This window comes from Scyliorhinus torazame, chromosome 1 (genome assembly GCF_047496885.1).
Source record: "Scyliorhinus torazame isolate Kashiwa2021f chromosome 1, sScyTor2.1, whole genome shotgun sequence".
Classification (NCBI taxonomy): domain Eukaryota; kingdom Metazoa; phylum Chordata; class Chondrichthyes; order Carcharhiniformes; family Scyliorhinidae; genus Scyliorhinus; species Scyliorhinus torazame.
Window position 1 is genome coordinate 258,664,868 of NC_092707.1, and position 14,569 is coordinate 258,679,436.

At 47.1% G+C, this 14,569-nt stretch overlaps 1 protein-coding gene across 1 annotated transcript in view; it reads left to right on the forward strand.

Annotated features, from left to right (window-relative positions):
* Positions 1-14,569, forward strand: part of esr1 (estrogen receptor 1) — a 465,450-nt gene that overhangs the window by 240,137 nt on the left and 210,744 nt on the right. Inside the window, exon 5 of the mRNA XM_072505188.1 lies at positions 117-443. Within this exon, the coding sequence (XP_072361289.1) occupies positions 117-443 (327 nt within the window). The remainder of the gene's footprint in view (positions 1-116; positions 444-14,569) is intronic.

A 14,569-nucleotide genomic window follows, 5' to 3' on the forward strand; every position in this document is an offset into this window, starting at 1 on the left:
ACACTAGGCCGAGGAGCCTCTTTTTTTGCAAAACTCAATGACTCTATGACTCATTAGCAGAGAACCTCACTGTTTAAACAGTTTGGACTTTTACCTTGCTTTTCTTAAATTATCAGGTATCCGCAAGGACCGTAGGGGCGGGAGGATGCTGAAGCACAAGCGGAGGAAAGACGAGAAGGACCACATCATCAAAAGTACCGGGGTCACCAGCAGGCCAACCTCCAGCAGCGTAAGCCCGGCACAGAGGAATGTTAAGCAGAACTCACTGATGGGCATGACATCGGACGAGATTCTCAGCACCCTGATGGAGGCCGAGCCTCCCATGGTTTACTCTGAACATGACCCCAGCAAGCCCTTCACTGAGGCGTCCATGATGACTTTGCTAACAAACCTGGCTGATAAGGAGCTGGTGCATATGATCATTTGGGCTAAGAAGGTTCCAGGTAGGACCACATAGCTTTGGTTGTCTCTTGATTGATTTTCGTAACTTGCAAAAGTTAAGGTACAAGCACATCACAAGAGCCTACACAGAGCTGACATGTAATAGCAGTGTCAGAACAAAGTACAGATAAATTAATAAATTCAAATATAACCTTCATACAGATATTTGACATTGTTCCAAGATTGCCTCAATGTTCCTTTGTGCCTTTTCTATAAAGATTGCGAAATGAAAAAAATGAAATGATGATCTCTTATTGTCACAAGTAGGTTTCAAGTGAAGTTACTGTGAAAAGCCTCTAGTTGCCACATTCCGGCGCCTGTTCGGGGAGGCTGGTACGGGAATTGAACCTGCGCTGCTGGCCTGCCTTGGTCTGCTTTAAAAGCCAGCTAATTAGCCCTGTGCTAAACCAGCCCCTAAACCAGAGCGAGATGGACTTTGCATCAACTTACTTGACAAGATTGTCTCTGCCAAAAAAAACCTCAGACTGCTTCAGTCCGGTGGAAATCAGAAATTATTTCTGATCAGACTTTGATGTTTAAACATGTTTTTATAGTTTTGAACACAGCGTCAGCATCTCTCAAACAGAATGCATGTGTTTGGTTTGAAACGGAGCGAGTAAAATGACAACACATTGCTATGGTATAGGTAGTGAGTCATGTCCAACCGTGCAAAATCGAGAGATGTGTGAGGTGCACAGCACATGCAACATAGCAAGTATGTGCAGGTTTGACATTGTAACAAAAATGAACGGACATCAGAAAAGTAATCTTTCCTGAGGGTAGAATTCTCTGCCACAAACCCCAGCTGAAATAACTTTAAAGGAATTAAAATGGAGCGGTTCATGTGGAGGCAAATGCCTGCACTGATTTGATGGCCTGTTTCACTGTTTGACGATTTATGATTGTGTGTCAGGTAGTGTTGCCCTGCCTCCAAAGCCCCAATATCCCACCTGTGTAGCTATGTATGTCAGACACTGGCAGCAGCGAAGGATTGAAAGCCTCTTTCTGTGTTGTGAACTCTCTGCTTGATTGGTTTTTACAAATGATTTCTGTAATTCTTGTGCTGAAATGCCTGGCTGACTGTGAGACGTTTTGGCAGGTATTGTAATTTCACAGGATTTGTGGGAAACCAAGGACAAGGAGAAGGGAAATATTAAGAACCTTGGTCATGAAAAGTACCCATTTGCTTGGTCGATAATGCGCTGGAATGTGTTGCCATGCCACTCGGATGTATCACGACCAGAACACAAATCACATTCAAATTTTGTTGCTGAACCTCCTCCCCAAATAAAACATGATGGCTAAGTCCTTCTTCATAAATACGGTCAAGCATCTGACTTGCTTATTGTGACACTGGAGTCAATATGAGACAGTTCAGAGAGGAGAGGGCAGCACAATTGAGAACCTGGATAGCTGCAGTAGGCTAATAGGTCTGGCTTGTTCATTCCAAGAATTGGACATTGAGGAACAATGGGGTGAATTCTCCACCAGCAGGATTCTCTGTTCCGCTGGCAGCGCACCCTCACCCACGGGTTTCCCAATAGCACGGGGTTGGCCGCAATGGAAAATCCCATTGGCCGGCGGCGGGAACAGAGCCCGCTGCCGGGACAGCGCGCCACCGAGGAACACGCACCAGAGGGACCGGAGAATCCAGCCTATTGAGTCTGAAGCTAGACTCTATCTTAAAACAGGTTTATTTCCAAATACACAAAGTAAAGTCACAGACTCACCCAGTTCCTCCCAGATACCCAAAGGTTTATATAGTCTTGCAACTGTTCCCGAATCATTCCCCAATGGGGAACAGCTGTGCTTATTTACCAAATTGAATGTATTTTATTATAACCCAATTCAACATTAACACTGTGAATCTAATTGTGTTCTATCTTAATTTGGCTCTGTTTAATTACGTTTGCTCAAGAGTCGCCAGGTATCTTTTGATACCGCCACAAGGTTCAAAACCGAATACTGATCAAAGATTCGATACACCAGTTAGTAAGTTCAAACTCAATGCTCATTTATTTACACACACAGTCAAATATACTCGTGCATAAAACTCTACAAACTAAACTATCACTACTACTAAAGCCTATACTTAGCTTTGAGTGCCCACTCAGTCAGAGGAACAATGGCCGTTGCTCGGTTCTGAAGCTGCTGGGTTGAGCTGTTTACAGGATAGCAACTAAGAGCGTGTATCTCGTAGCGTGCGTTGACTTGGAACTTACTTGGTCTGGAGCAGCTTTGGCAGGTCTCTCCTCGCTGAGAGCCAAGGTCAAGAGAGCGATTCTCTCTTGGGGAGTCCTTTTTATACTCAAAAGGGCTTCACGCGCTTTTGGGCGGGCCTTGAACTTGGCCCCAATTAATTGGGCCGTTTCTCAATCGTTCTAATCGATTTTCCTCCAATAGAGGGGTGGTTCCCTGATTGCTGGGCGTGTCCTAGGTGGCTGTTGGTCTGCTTTGTTTTAGTCTCCTCTGACGCCGGGGTGTCTGTCTTAGCATTGGTTACCTAAATGTTACCCTTTTGTCCCCGGAGATGGCTCATTAGTATGTAGATGGTTCTGCAGTCTCAGTCTTGTCTGGGAGCTATAGCTCCAATCAACAGACAAACCTTGCACCTGCTTGCTTTCTCGGTATTGTCCAATTTTCCCTGCATTCTTTGCAAAGTGTCCATTTTGTAATCGGGACGTGACCATCCCACATGGCTACACTCGCTCCTTGTGATCCTCAACTCGAAGCGTGAAGGATCACATTACTGCGTCATCTTCGTTCTCTGACCAAACAGGGCACCCATAATCAGGCTCTACTCTGGCCCTATCCTATGAAACACAATTTTACCTAAATCATTTTAAATACATCCATTATTATAAATCTCTACGGGGCGCTATGACATTAATGCATGCATTACAGAAAAATAAAAAAACTGGAACCTCTAACTATCCTCAATAAACTATCCTCACTCAAACAATCCCAAAAATAATCTATAACATCTTAAACTGTACAAAACAGCAGCACACAAATTTCTCTGGCCTGGCAGTCAGGTACAGAGGTTTACATTTCTTTATTTAACAGAATACATAAAGAGAAACGGATGCACTTTAATTCATGTCAAGGGGTTCGGGGTTTGGTGAAGTTTGAAAATAGGGGACTTAAAACGTGTATACCGGAGTGCGAGAGCGGTAGGCTCTCCTTCGACATTTTCTGATTCTAAGTGTCTGCACGACACTGCAAAGTATCGCCAGTACTAGGAGGGCTTCTACTACATACGATAGTGAGTACCAGGTGATAAACATATCACACCAGGTCGGGGTATTGTTAGTTGTCGCGGGGCTAGCTATCTCGGGGTTCTGTGTATTGCGGGGGTGGGAATCATTCACGACCTGTGTGGTAGGGGTCAGGGGGGTAGCGTCCGCGTGCAACTGAAGGGATCCCACTAAGATCCAGGTGAAAAAGATGGAGGTCGTCTTCATCTTTCCGTCTTTCTGTCTTTTTCTTCCTCTGGGGTTCCTGAGGTTCCGGAGTTCTGTGAACACAAGCATAATATCTGTTATTATCTTGCTTAAGATCTCGTATGTCTGTCTGTCTGTCTGTCCTTTGTTGCCTATTTCCCATTTTAGTTGGTCACCATCTGTGACTCCCTCATTTTTAAAAAACCAAATATTTGGGACAAGACATCCGAGAAAAGTACTGACATAGTGCAAGCTGTCTCGCAGCCTGTGCGATCTACCATCCTAGTGTTTTAGGATGTAAATAGCATATGGAAGCAACCTAAGGGTTGCCAAAAACAAACAAAACGATTTTGAACCGAAAGTGCCAAAATGGGGTGCGTATGGGCCGCGGTGGGTAAGAAATGGGTGGAATCCCCAGGTAGGACGGTGATCAGTGCTGTTTGTGCTCTACCCGAGCGTAGCTGACCAGAGGGGGGTCCTCAGGCAGGGCGGGGATCAGTGCCGTTTCTCCACTGCCTGAGCCACCGGCAAGAACGGGTAAGAATGTGGTCGTCGTTGGGGTTGCCTTGTTATCTGCTGACAAACTTGTACCTCTAAACTGGTTTCTGTTGACAAACTAGTTCCTCTGAACTGGTTTCTGCTAACAGGCACTGGGCGTCAAAGGAGTGGTGACGTGGGGCCGTGAAAAACTTTCAAGTTTACAAACAACACTTAACATTAACACTAACGAAGAAAAACACAACAAACATGGTGCCATCAGAAAGGAAACCGTATCTCTCCAGCGGTTCCTTTTTTCCATCATCTGGACACCTCACTGCTCAATAGCGAACAGGGTCGCAAAGGGATTCGTTTGGTGGGAGTCAGACTCTCTGTCATCATCTTCTCCCAGCTGCCAAACTCTTGTCTGTAGTAACCGTGCTAAAGCTGCTTGGGGCGAATTGGGGTCCATCTCATCATTCCGGATGAGTCTGAACGAATTGTCTCGGTGCCAGAATCGTGTGTCGAGGTTGGAGCTACTAGGTTTCAATCCGTAATCGTCAGGCGGTGGGTCTGGGTCAGGGGCTTTGATATATGCAATCTCGAAGGGGCAGTGGAATCATGCTCGGATTCGCTGGGAGTGGGGCCTGGTGCAGGGGTGTAGTCGTATCGTGGTGTGCTGTGGCTGTCGTGATCGTGATCGCTATCACTGTCGCTGTTGCTGCTGGTTGCAGGAAGGGAGAGGCGGAGTCGTGCCTCTGGGGATGGAGTTGAAGATGTGTCTGAGGTTGGGCTGGACTGGCTGGGGGAGGGTAGGAATACGTCATCTGTGGGCGGGGCGTGCTCATCTGCTGCTGCAAGCGAGATGTGGTGTGTGTGGCTATTCTGCGAGCCATAAGCCTTGAGCTGGTTTATGTGAAACCACGCAGACTTGCCATTGGGATATATGATCTTGTATACCGAGAGGCTGACTTTGTCCGAAATGGAGTACGGTCCAGAGAATTTAGGGGAAAGGAATGAACTGGGGTTGTATAGGGAAAGCATCACTTGCTGCCCTACTGCAAACTCAGTAGCGTGTACTGTTTTGTCGAAACAAGCCTTGCTCTGTTTCTTCCTGGTTACAAGTCTCACAGCTGCTGCGAGTTGGGCTGCCTTTATGTTCTGTATCAATTGTTGTACAGCATTTTCATGCGTGAGGGCTGTGACTGCGGGGCTGGCCAAATCCAGTCCTAATAAATACTCTGTCTAGTTCATGGGGCGTCCGGTCATGAGGGTGTGGGGGGTGTATCCTGTGGACGTGGATACCGTGTTCCTTAGAAACATTAAAGCAAATGGGAGAACTGAATCCCAGGTGCTGTTATTCTGCTGTACCATTTTCCTGAGGGTGGCTTTTAATGTCCTGTTCATCCTCTCTCCAATACCACTTGACTGGGGGTGGTATGCTATGTGAAACTTTAGTTGAATGCCAAAAATCGTGAGGACGTTTTTCATTACACGTCCTGTAAAATGGGAGCCTTGATCGGATTCTATACTGCGGGGAGGCCCCATCTTGTAAAGATGTGCTGTGTTAATATTTTAGCTGTTGTCTTGGCCGTATTAGTTCTCGATGGAAATGCTTCCACCCATTTTGTGAAGGTGTCGATGACCACCAACACATACTTATAACCATTTCTGCAAGGGGGTAGGGGTCCTATATAGTCTATCTGTAGATTTGTCCAGGGTCCATTAACGGGGCGGGTATGACTAAGTTGAGGCTTTTTCGCATATCTGTCCGGATTGTTCTGGGCACAGATCAAGCAATTCTATATTTTCTATGTTTACTATGTAGTGGGTAAAATCGGCTTTTAAATCAGGCCACCAGCAGAGCGGTCTGAGGTGGGCTAGGGTGGGTTCAATACCTTGGTGTCCATGATTGTCATGGAACTGACAAATGGTCTGGTTCCTGTCCTGGCTGGGAATGATATAAATGCCATCCTTTAAAATCACACCGTCATGTCTGGTTATTGCATTCTTGTATTTATCATACGGGGCTGGGAAGGTACCCTTTAAAACTTCCTTGAGTTTCTCGTCCTCTTTCTGTGCCTTCGCTAGATCCTGAATATTGGTCTGTGAGACCTGAACTGCGTGTACAGGGGTGCTTTCGGGGGGGTTCCAAAAATAACCATGGAGCCTGGAGCCTGCCTTTGCTAGGGCGTCTGCTTTAACGTTACCAGGGGGGGGAAGAACGGTGATGACTGTGAACCTTAATTATTCCGTATTTCCTATCCTTCGCTGTCTCTAAGATATGGCAGAGTAATGAGGCTGAGGGTAGGGGTTTACCGTCTGCGGAAACAAATCCTCTAGTTTCCCACAGGGGTAGAAATTCCGTCAAACTATTGCAGCCATACAAGCTGTCCGAATAGATGTTTGCTGGGGTCGGGAACGAGTCGGGGTGGTGTACAATGTAAGCGATCGCTGCCAGTTCTGCTGCCTGCGAGCCTAAGTGTCCTGGCAACTTTAGTGAAATCTCATCTAGGGTGCGTCCCTGTGCGTCCTATACGTAAGTACCGCAACCGGTAATTCTCTTTCCATTTAACACTGTGGAGGAGCCATCCAATTAAATCTTCAGGGGTGCGCACGTGTCTGTGGGCTGGGGTCTCTGGGGTGTACTACCTGTTTTCCTGGGAGGTGTTTTGGGTATAAATGGGCCTGTGTTCTGTTTTCTGGTGATGATCTCACACTCATGAGGGGTGCCTGGATACTGCAAAATATCAGCAAGGAAGGTGTGGGTCTTGGTTCTTTTTACCGTGATGTCCCGTCCCTGTAAAAGAAGGGTCCAACGGGATGCGCGGATTTGGCTGACTGCCATCCTTAAGTCTGCCGTCTAACAATAGCTGTGTTGGGGTGTGTTCTGTGAGGATGGTGATGGGGTTGAGTCCTGTAATGTCGGCGAAGTATTGTACTGCCCAAAAAACTGCGAGCAGATGCCTTTCACAGGCAGAGAATCCTTGCTCTACGGGGTCTAACACGCGTGAGGCGTATGCTACGGGCGTAATTGGTCATGGTGTTCCTGGAGGAGTACGGCCCAAAGGGTTCGGTCGGTGCTTGCTACTTCGATAGCGTACGGGGAAAGTGGATCTGGGACCTGTAGTGCGGGGGCTGTGCTGAGTGCTCTTTTTAAAGCATCCACGGCATCTGTATGCTGTGGAAGCCATTCCCAAGGCGCCTGCTTTTTGAGAAGTTCGGAAAGGAGCGCTGCTTTAGTGGCGAAACCGTCAATATGGTTTAGGCAGTAGCCAACCAGTCCTAAAAATGACCGGAGGGCTGAGACAGTGTGGGGAAGGGGCAATTTGACGATCGAGTCAATTCTCTTTGCTCGATCTCGCGTTTACCAAGTAAATCACTTTCTCTTTCAAAATCTGGGCCTTCTTGGGGTTGACTTTACAACCAATCTCTTTTAGGAGTCCTAGGAGCTCGGCAAGAAGCGAAATGTGCTCTCCCTTTGTGTCTGTCTGTAGTAACAAGTCGTCTACATACGGGACCAGACAATCGGGGCGGGAAAATTTTGCTAATCCATTTGCCAGCTGTCGGTGGAAAATGGAGGGGGGGTTGTGGAAGGCACGTCCACGTATATTGTTGTCCCTGGAATGTGAAGGCGACTTTGTACTGGCCGCTTTAGCCAATGGAATGGACCAAAAGCCGTTACTAATGTCCAAAACCGAAAAAAATGTTGACTGGAGTCCCTGTTTGAGCATGGTCTCTGGACTCGTGGCTACGGTGGGGGCTGCTGCTGGTGTTACTTTGTTCAGTTCCCGGTAATCAATGGTCAGTCGCCATGATCCATCCGGTTTCCTGAGGGGCCAAATTGGTGCGTTGTTAGTGGAGGCTACTGATCTGAGTACGCCTTAATCCAACAAACTCTCTATTTCTTTGGAGATTTCTCCCTCTGCTTCCTGGGGAAATCCGTACTGCTTCTGGGGTTTGGGGTCGGGACCTGTAATGTTCACAAAGCCAGCCAATTTGCCACATTCGTGCTTGTGCTGTGCAAATGCTGCTTTGTGTTCCTGCAGGACTGCCCTAACCTGTTTGTCTGCATTAATGGCTCGAGGGTCGAACCAGAAGTCTCCTACTGAGCTAATCCTGTTTCCGTACTCTCCTACTGTGAGCGTGGCGGGGTCTCGTGCTGCCCTTGCCATTTTCCATACACACTTATTAACTGGGTCAAAAGAAAGGTTGTGGGAGCTCATAAAATCGATCCTTAGGATATGTTCTGCTCTCTAGGGCAGATCAACCAAAATTACGGGGTGCTTAGTTGTAATGTTACCTATTTGTATCGCTACAGGGGCTGTGATGTGTCCCTGTTGTAAATGACCTGTAAAACCGCTGAGTGTGACGGTGTCCGTTGTGGGCCACGTGTCTCGTTGAAACATCGTGGAGGAATTGAGTGTGGTGCGGGACCCTCCTGTGTCTCAAAGAAATTCTACGGGGTGTCCCCGAACTTTGCCTGCTACTACCGGTCTACCGGACTTGTCCCAACGGGTGTCACAGACCCAGGTTGGGGAGCCCGAACACCGTCAGTCGGTGCCGTTCATGTCTGCATTCTCTGAACGGGTGCTAATGCTATGGATCGGCTTTGGCCTATTCCTGTTTAGGGTGCCTGTCTGTTGGTTTCTCTGCTGCTTTTGTGGCGCGTTGCACTCTCGTGCAAAATGTCCTAACTGTCCACAATTGTAACATTCTTGAGCTTTGGGCTGGGGTGGGCTGTTCCTGCCCTCATTTACCCATGCGGGGTTCTGGTGCGCTTTAACTGGATTCATATCTGCCTGCTCTTCATCAGGTTTTATAAATGCGGTTTTGCCTTGGAATGATTGCTCCCAAGCGCAGGACAACTTTTTCAAAACCCATTTTTCTTTGTAGGCCTCATCTGAGGGGTTATAATTTGCGCAAGCTTTCTGTCCTGCGTCTGTCGCGTGAGAGACTAGGATTCAAGTCCATTTGGCCATATTATCCACGGACAAATGGGCGCGGGCTAATTCTCCGAAAACTGCTGTGAAGTGTATCCACAAGCGTCCAGCAAACGCTGTGGGGTGCTCTGTTTTCTTTTGCCTACACTTGTTTAGGCCTTCTATGGGGTCTGCTCTGTTATAGCCGATCGCATCCAGGATCGCTGTGTGCATCTCTTGGAGTGTACCTCCCCATACATTCTGTGGGTCAGGAAGGGATGCCACGGCTAAAAGGTCGAGGCTTAAAACTGTGAGCTTCACTTGCTCCTTCTCATCCAGGCCGTACATGGTGGCCTGCTGTTTGACTTTCGCGAACAATTGGTGGGGGTCTGATGTGGGAAGGAATGGTGTAATGTTTCCACACGCGTTCCGTAATTGGGTCACGGTTAATGGGGTTGTATAAAGGAAATTTGCGTCTCCTTCTGCTGTGGCCCTGCGGTGTGTGGTTACAGGGTTCATGGGGGTGTGTTCTGCCTGTTCGGTTGGGGGTTGGGGCGCTTTCCTTTTCTGGGGTTTTTCCTGCGTACATGTCCCATGTACGTATCTATGGGCAGTCTCGTTCAATTCCTGCCAATCGGGGCCGTTTTTCTGATCTAACTGGGGTCTGAATGTGCTTTGAAGCCCATTTTGAACGGAAAGCAGAGATTGCAATTCTGCAATTTGCTTCCGGCACTTTGCGTGGTCTACGGAGCTCTGCCTTTGTTCCGTCGTGGAAGTATGGAGCACTAGTAGGGCTGCTTTCAAATCATTGCACTGTTTCTGCAATTTTTCAAAATGTTTCTTGGTCTCTTGTCTTACCAAGACCACACGTTGCGTGTCCTGGTAGGCCTTATCGTATTGCGTTTGGAAACTACTCAAATGCGCGAGTCAAGACTGGTGTGCCCTCTTGGCATCATCCACCTCGCTGTCCCTCGCTGCTAACTGCTCTCTCAAATCTCTATTCTCCTTCTCTACTTCGCTCATTCTACCTAACTACTTCTGTTTCTCTCCTCTATCTCTCTACGGAGCGTTCTAATGACCTCCTCTGTGCCTCGCAATTGTGCCAAACAGGACATGATTGCCATCGGCTTGCGAGCTTTCCCCAATCTCTTCTTGTGTATCTCTGACAGGTTTTCCCACCAAGTATGTCCTATACTCCCGTGACCTGTTTTGTCATTGGCGCAGAATTCACTCCAAAGGGGCCATCCTTTCCCTTTGAGATATTTCCTGATCTCATCTTCCCAAACAGGACATTGTCGTACTCTACTGGTCGCTGCGACCTCGAATTCCTGGGGTTCGTAAGGCATTCCATTGCCTTCATTGCCATTTTCTTTATCTAGGTTCTTTACTGACTTTGGAACAGCGGGTGATAAAGTGGTGATGTAAGCCGGGTACGGCTTACGCTAATTTCCAGCCTACAAAACTCCCGACAGTTTTACGCAACAAAATCTCTCAGGTTTACCTTACATCCCTGTTAGTACACATGCATTACACACTTCCGAATCTCGGAGGCCTGATCAGTACTGTTCTTACACCTGTGGTTTTTCTGTTTCCAATTGGATTCTCAATTCAAATTTTGGGTTCTCTCGGAGTGGTTAGGCCACTTCTAAGTCGAGTCCCACCAGAGTCGCCAGTAAATGTTGCTAATTGTGTTCTCTCTTAATTTGGCTCTGTTTAATTACGGTTGCTCAAGAGTCGCCAGGTATCTGTCGATACCGCCACAAGGTTCAAAACGAATACTGATCAAAGACTCGATACACCAGTTAGTAAGTTCAAAATCAATGCTCATTTATTTACACACACAGTCAAATATATTCATGCATAAAGCTCTACAACCTAAACTATCACTACTACTAAAAGCCTATACTTAGCTTTGGGTACCCACTCAGTCAGAGGAACAATGGCCGTTGCTTGGTTCTGAAGCTGCTGGGTTGAGCTGTTTACAGGATAGCAACTAGGAGTGTCTATCTTGTAGCGTGCGTTGACTTGGAACTTACTTGGTCTGGAGCAGCTTTGGCAGGTCTCTCCTCGCTGAGAGCCAAGGCCAAGAGAGCGATTCTCTCTTGGGGAGTCCTTTTAATACTCGAAAGGGCTTCGCGCGCTTTTGGGCGGGCCTTGAACTTGGCCCCAATTAATTGGGCCGTTTCCCAATCGTTCTTATCGATTTTCCTCCAATAGAGGGGTGGGTTCCCTGATTGCTGGGCGTGTCCTAGGTGGCTGTTGGTCTGCTTTGTTTTAGTCTCCTCTGGCGCCAGGGTGTCTGTCTTAGCATTGTTTACCTAAATGTTACCCTTTTGTCCCCGGAGATGGTTCATTAGTATGTAGATGGTTCTGCAGTCTCAGTCTTGCCTGGGAGCTATAGCTCCAATCAACAGACAAACCTTGCACCTGCTTGCTTTCTCGGTATTGTCCAATTTTCCCTGCATTCTTTGCAAAGTGTCCATTTTGTAATCGGGACGTGGCCATCCCAGATGGCTACAGTGTCTATGCGATCGATTGGGACAACATTCATGGAAACTGAGCCCCAGTGAGCACACTTCAGAAGTTAATCCATTAAGCAGGAAATGCTTTGGAACATGCCGAGCATCTGTAAAATGCTGCATGAATGCAAGTTTAATTCCTTGTAATCTATTACATGACAGAGTGTAACACAATTAGATGTATTTCTTTCATTTCCCAATTATAAATTAATAAATCAAAATTGTGGACCTTGGCACGACCAGAGATGTTAAACTGTGAAATTAAATAGTCGGTGAGGGTGAGGGAGGATTCTTGCTGTGAGACTTGAGGGAATAGTTTCAAAAAGCATGGGGGTGGACCATACTTGATCTGGGAATGTTTGAATGCATGGAGAACAAAATATATCCCTTTCCCCTACACTGTCATCTGTTGTCCCAACGGCATAGGCTTGGGCGCTTTTGCCAAAGAAGGCTTCAGGAGTGGATAAAATTGGTAGGCTTCCAACAAGTGCCAAGAAATTTACCTCCAAACAGTAACCACAGCTCCCTCAGACTATAGACTCTCTAGAATTTCCAGTTTAACTTCAGCCCCTTCTACCTCAAACTATTTTGGCCATCACCCTGAAGAACTGAGGCACCTTCTCCTCCAACTGGATCACAGTTTGCTAAAATTGGCAGTTGGCTCCAGTTGCAAACTGAGACAGCAACTGGAGGAGATGCAGTTTCTTGGCAGCCTTTCTAATGTCATCCAGCAGTTTTCTGCAGTCATCCCGAAGCTCTGTTGATTTGTGTTATTAATAACTGTGGCAGCGTCTGTCTGTTTTGTGGAAAGATCCTTCGTGGAACTGGCCTGCAGCCATTTTCTGACTTTTTATCACTGGCAATCGAGAACTGCTTCACTCAAACTTATCTTTCCTGTCCTCAATTTTCCATTGCTTGCTGATGATGCAGCCACCACAAGTTAATTTGCAGAACTCTGGGAACTAATGATGGATTCACCAAGGCAATTTACCAGCATCATGACTAAACAAACTTGCATTTATATAGCACCTTTTGTGACCACAGGAACTCCCAAAGTACTTCTTGCCCATGATGAAAAGTATGAAATACAACAACCAATTTTACACACAACTTGTAAACACCCAATATTCAATTTCTCCCTATCCTATGGCTCCCTAATGTGATCCGTGTTATCGTATGGTAACACTTGTAACCAGAAGAAGGCATTTGACCTTTTTGCTAGCACGGATTCACCACACCAGCTTGGTTTAATGTCACTATGCAGTTCTCGATGGCAGCACCTCTGGCTATAGTCCATTGCCTCTTGTGCAGAGCTGCTCTCATACATGTGGAAAGATCATGAAACGACATGGGAGTAAGATTAGAGTGCGTGAGACATTAAAGGTATTGGGGAATGAACAGGTGGGTGAGATTAGATTGGGTGACGCATGTGGAGAAACATATTCGGCAGAGGCTCAATAGAAAAGTTATGAAGATAAATTGAGGCTTATCTGAGCTGAAGATGCCAGGGAAGGCCAAGAGTAGGCCATGGGCTCTGTTGTGTTCATTTGCACACCCTATGCTTTTTTTGTTCAGGTGGGCTCAAACTGAGGTATTTTGTGCTGAAAGGTCACAGTACATTCATTGTTTGCATGCTGATACAATAGATATCAGCTTAAAATAATCCATATGGAGTGGGGAGTAGGGAAAATGAGATTGCCCACCATTTCTACATTGAAGTCAGTAGAAAGTAAAAAAGGGACGGGGTGGTAAAATGGATGTTTGATCTGATCCCATTAGTCCCTCCCAGGTGTAGCGGAAAAGTTAGGGTTAAGTGCAGGAGCACAGACATCTGGGGGGGGTGGGGTGGTGTATGCAAATCATTGAAGGTGGCAGGACAGGTTGAGGAACTAGTTAAAAAGCCATATGGGGTCCTGGACTTTATAAATACAGGCACAAAGTACAAAGCAAGGAGGTTACGATGAACATTTATAAAACCCTGATTCAGCCTCAACTGGAGATTTGCATCCAATTCTGGACACCACTCTGAAGGATCGATGTGAAGACAGCAGACAGAATGCAAAGAAATGAATCCGTCTGGAGCACTGGTACCGGAATTAATCCGTCGGGGGTTTTGGTACTGGAGGTCGTGGTGTCCATGGACATGGAGAATGCATTTGATTGGGTGGAGTGGCGGTACTTGTTCGAGGTTTAGGGAAGGTTTGGGTTTGTGCCGAGATTTGTGGCATGGGAGCGGTTGCTGTATGTGGCAGCAAAGGGGAGTATGAGGACGAATAATATGAGTTTGCGAAGCTTTGACTTACACATGGGTACGAGGCAGGGATGCCCGTTGTCGCCATTACTGTTTGCGCTGGCTATAGAGCTGTTGCCGATGGCTCTCAGGGGGTCGGCAGAGTGTCAGGGGATTATGAGGGGACAGAGGGAGCATCGGGCGTCGCTCTATGCCGATGACCTCTTGCTGTATGTTTCGGATCCGTTGGAGAATTTTGGAAGGACTATGGGCCTGCTGGGGAGGTTTGGAGAGTTCTCGGGGTACAAACTGAATGTAGGGAAAAGTGAGGTATTCCCGGTGAATGAGCTGGCACAGCGGACTAATTTAGGGGGATGACATTTACGGTAGCGAGGGATAGGTTCAGGTATTTGGAGATTCAGGTAGCGAGGGAATGGACGGGGCTCCATAAGTGGGACCTAATGAAGCTGGCGGAGAAAGCCAGGGAGGATCTTAAGAGGTGGGATAAACTGCATTTAAAGCTGGTGGGAGGATCCA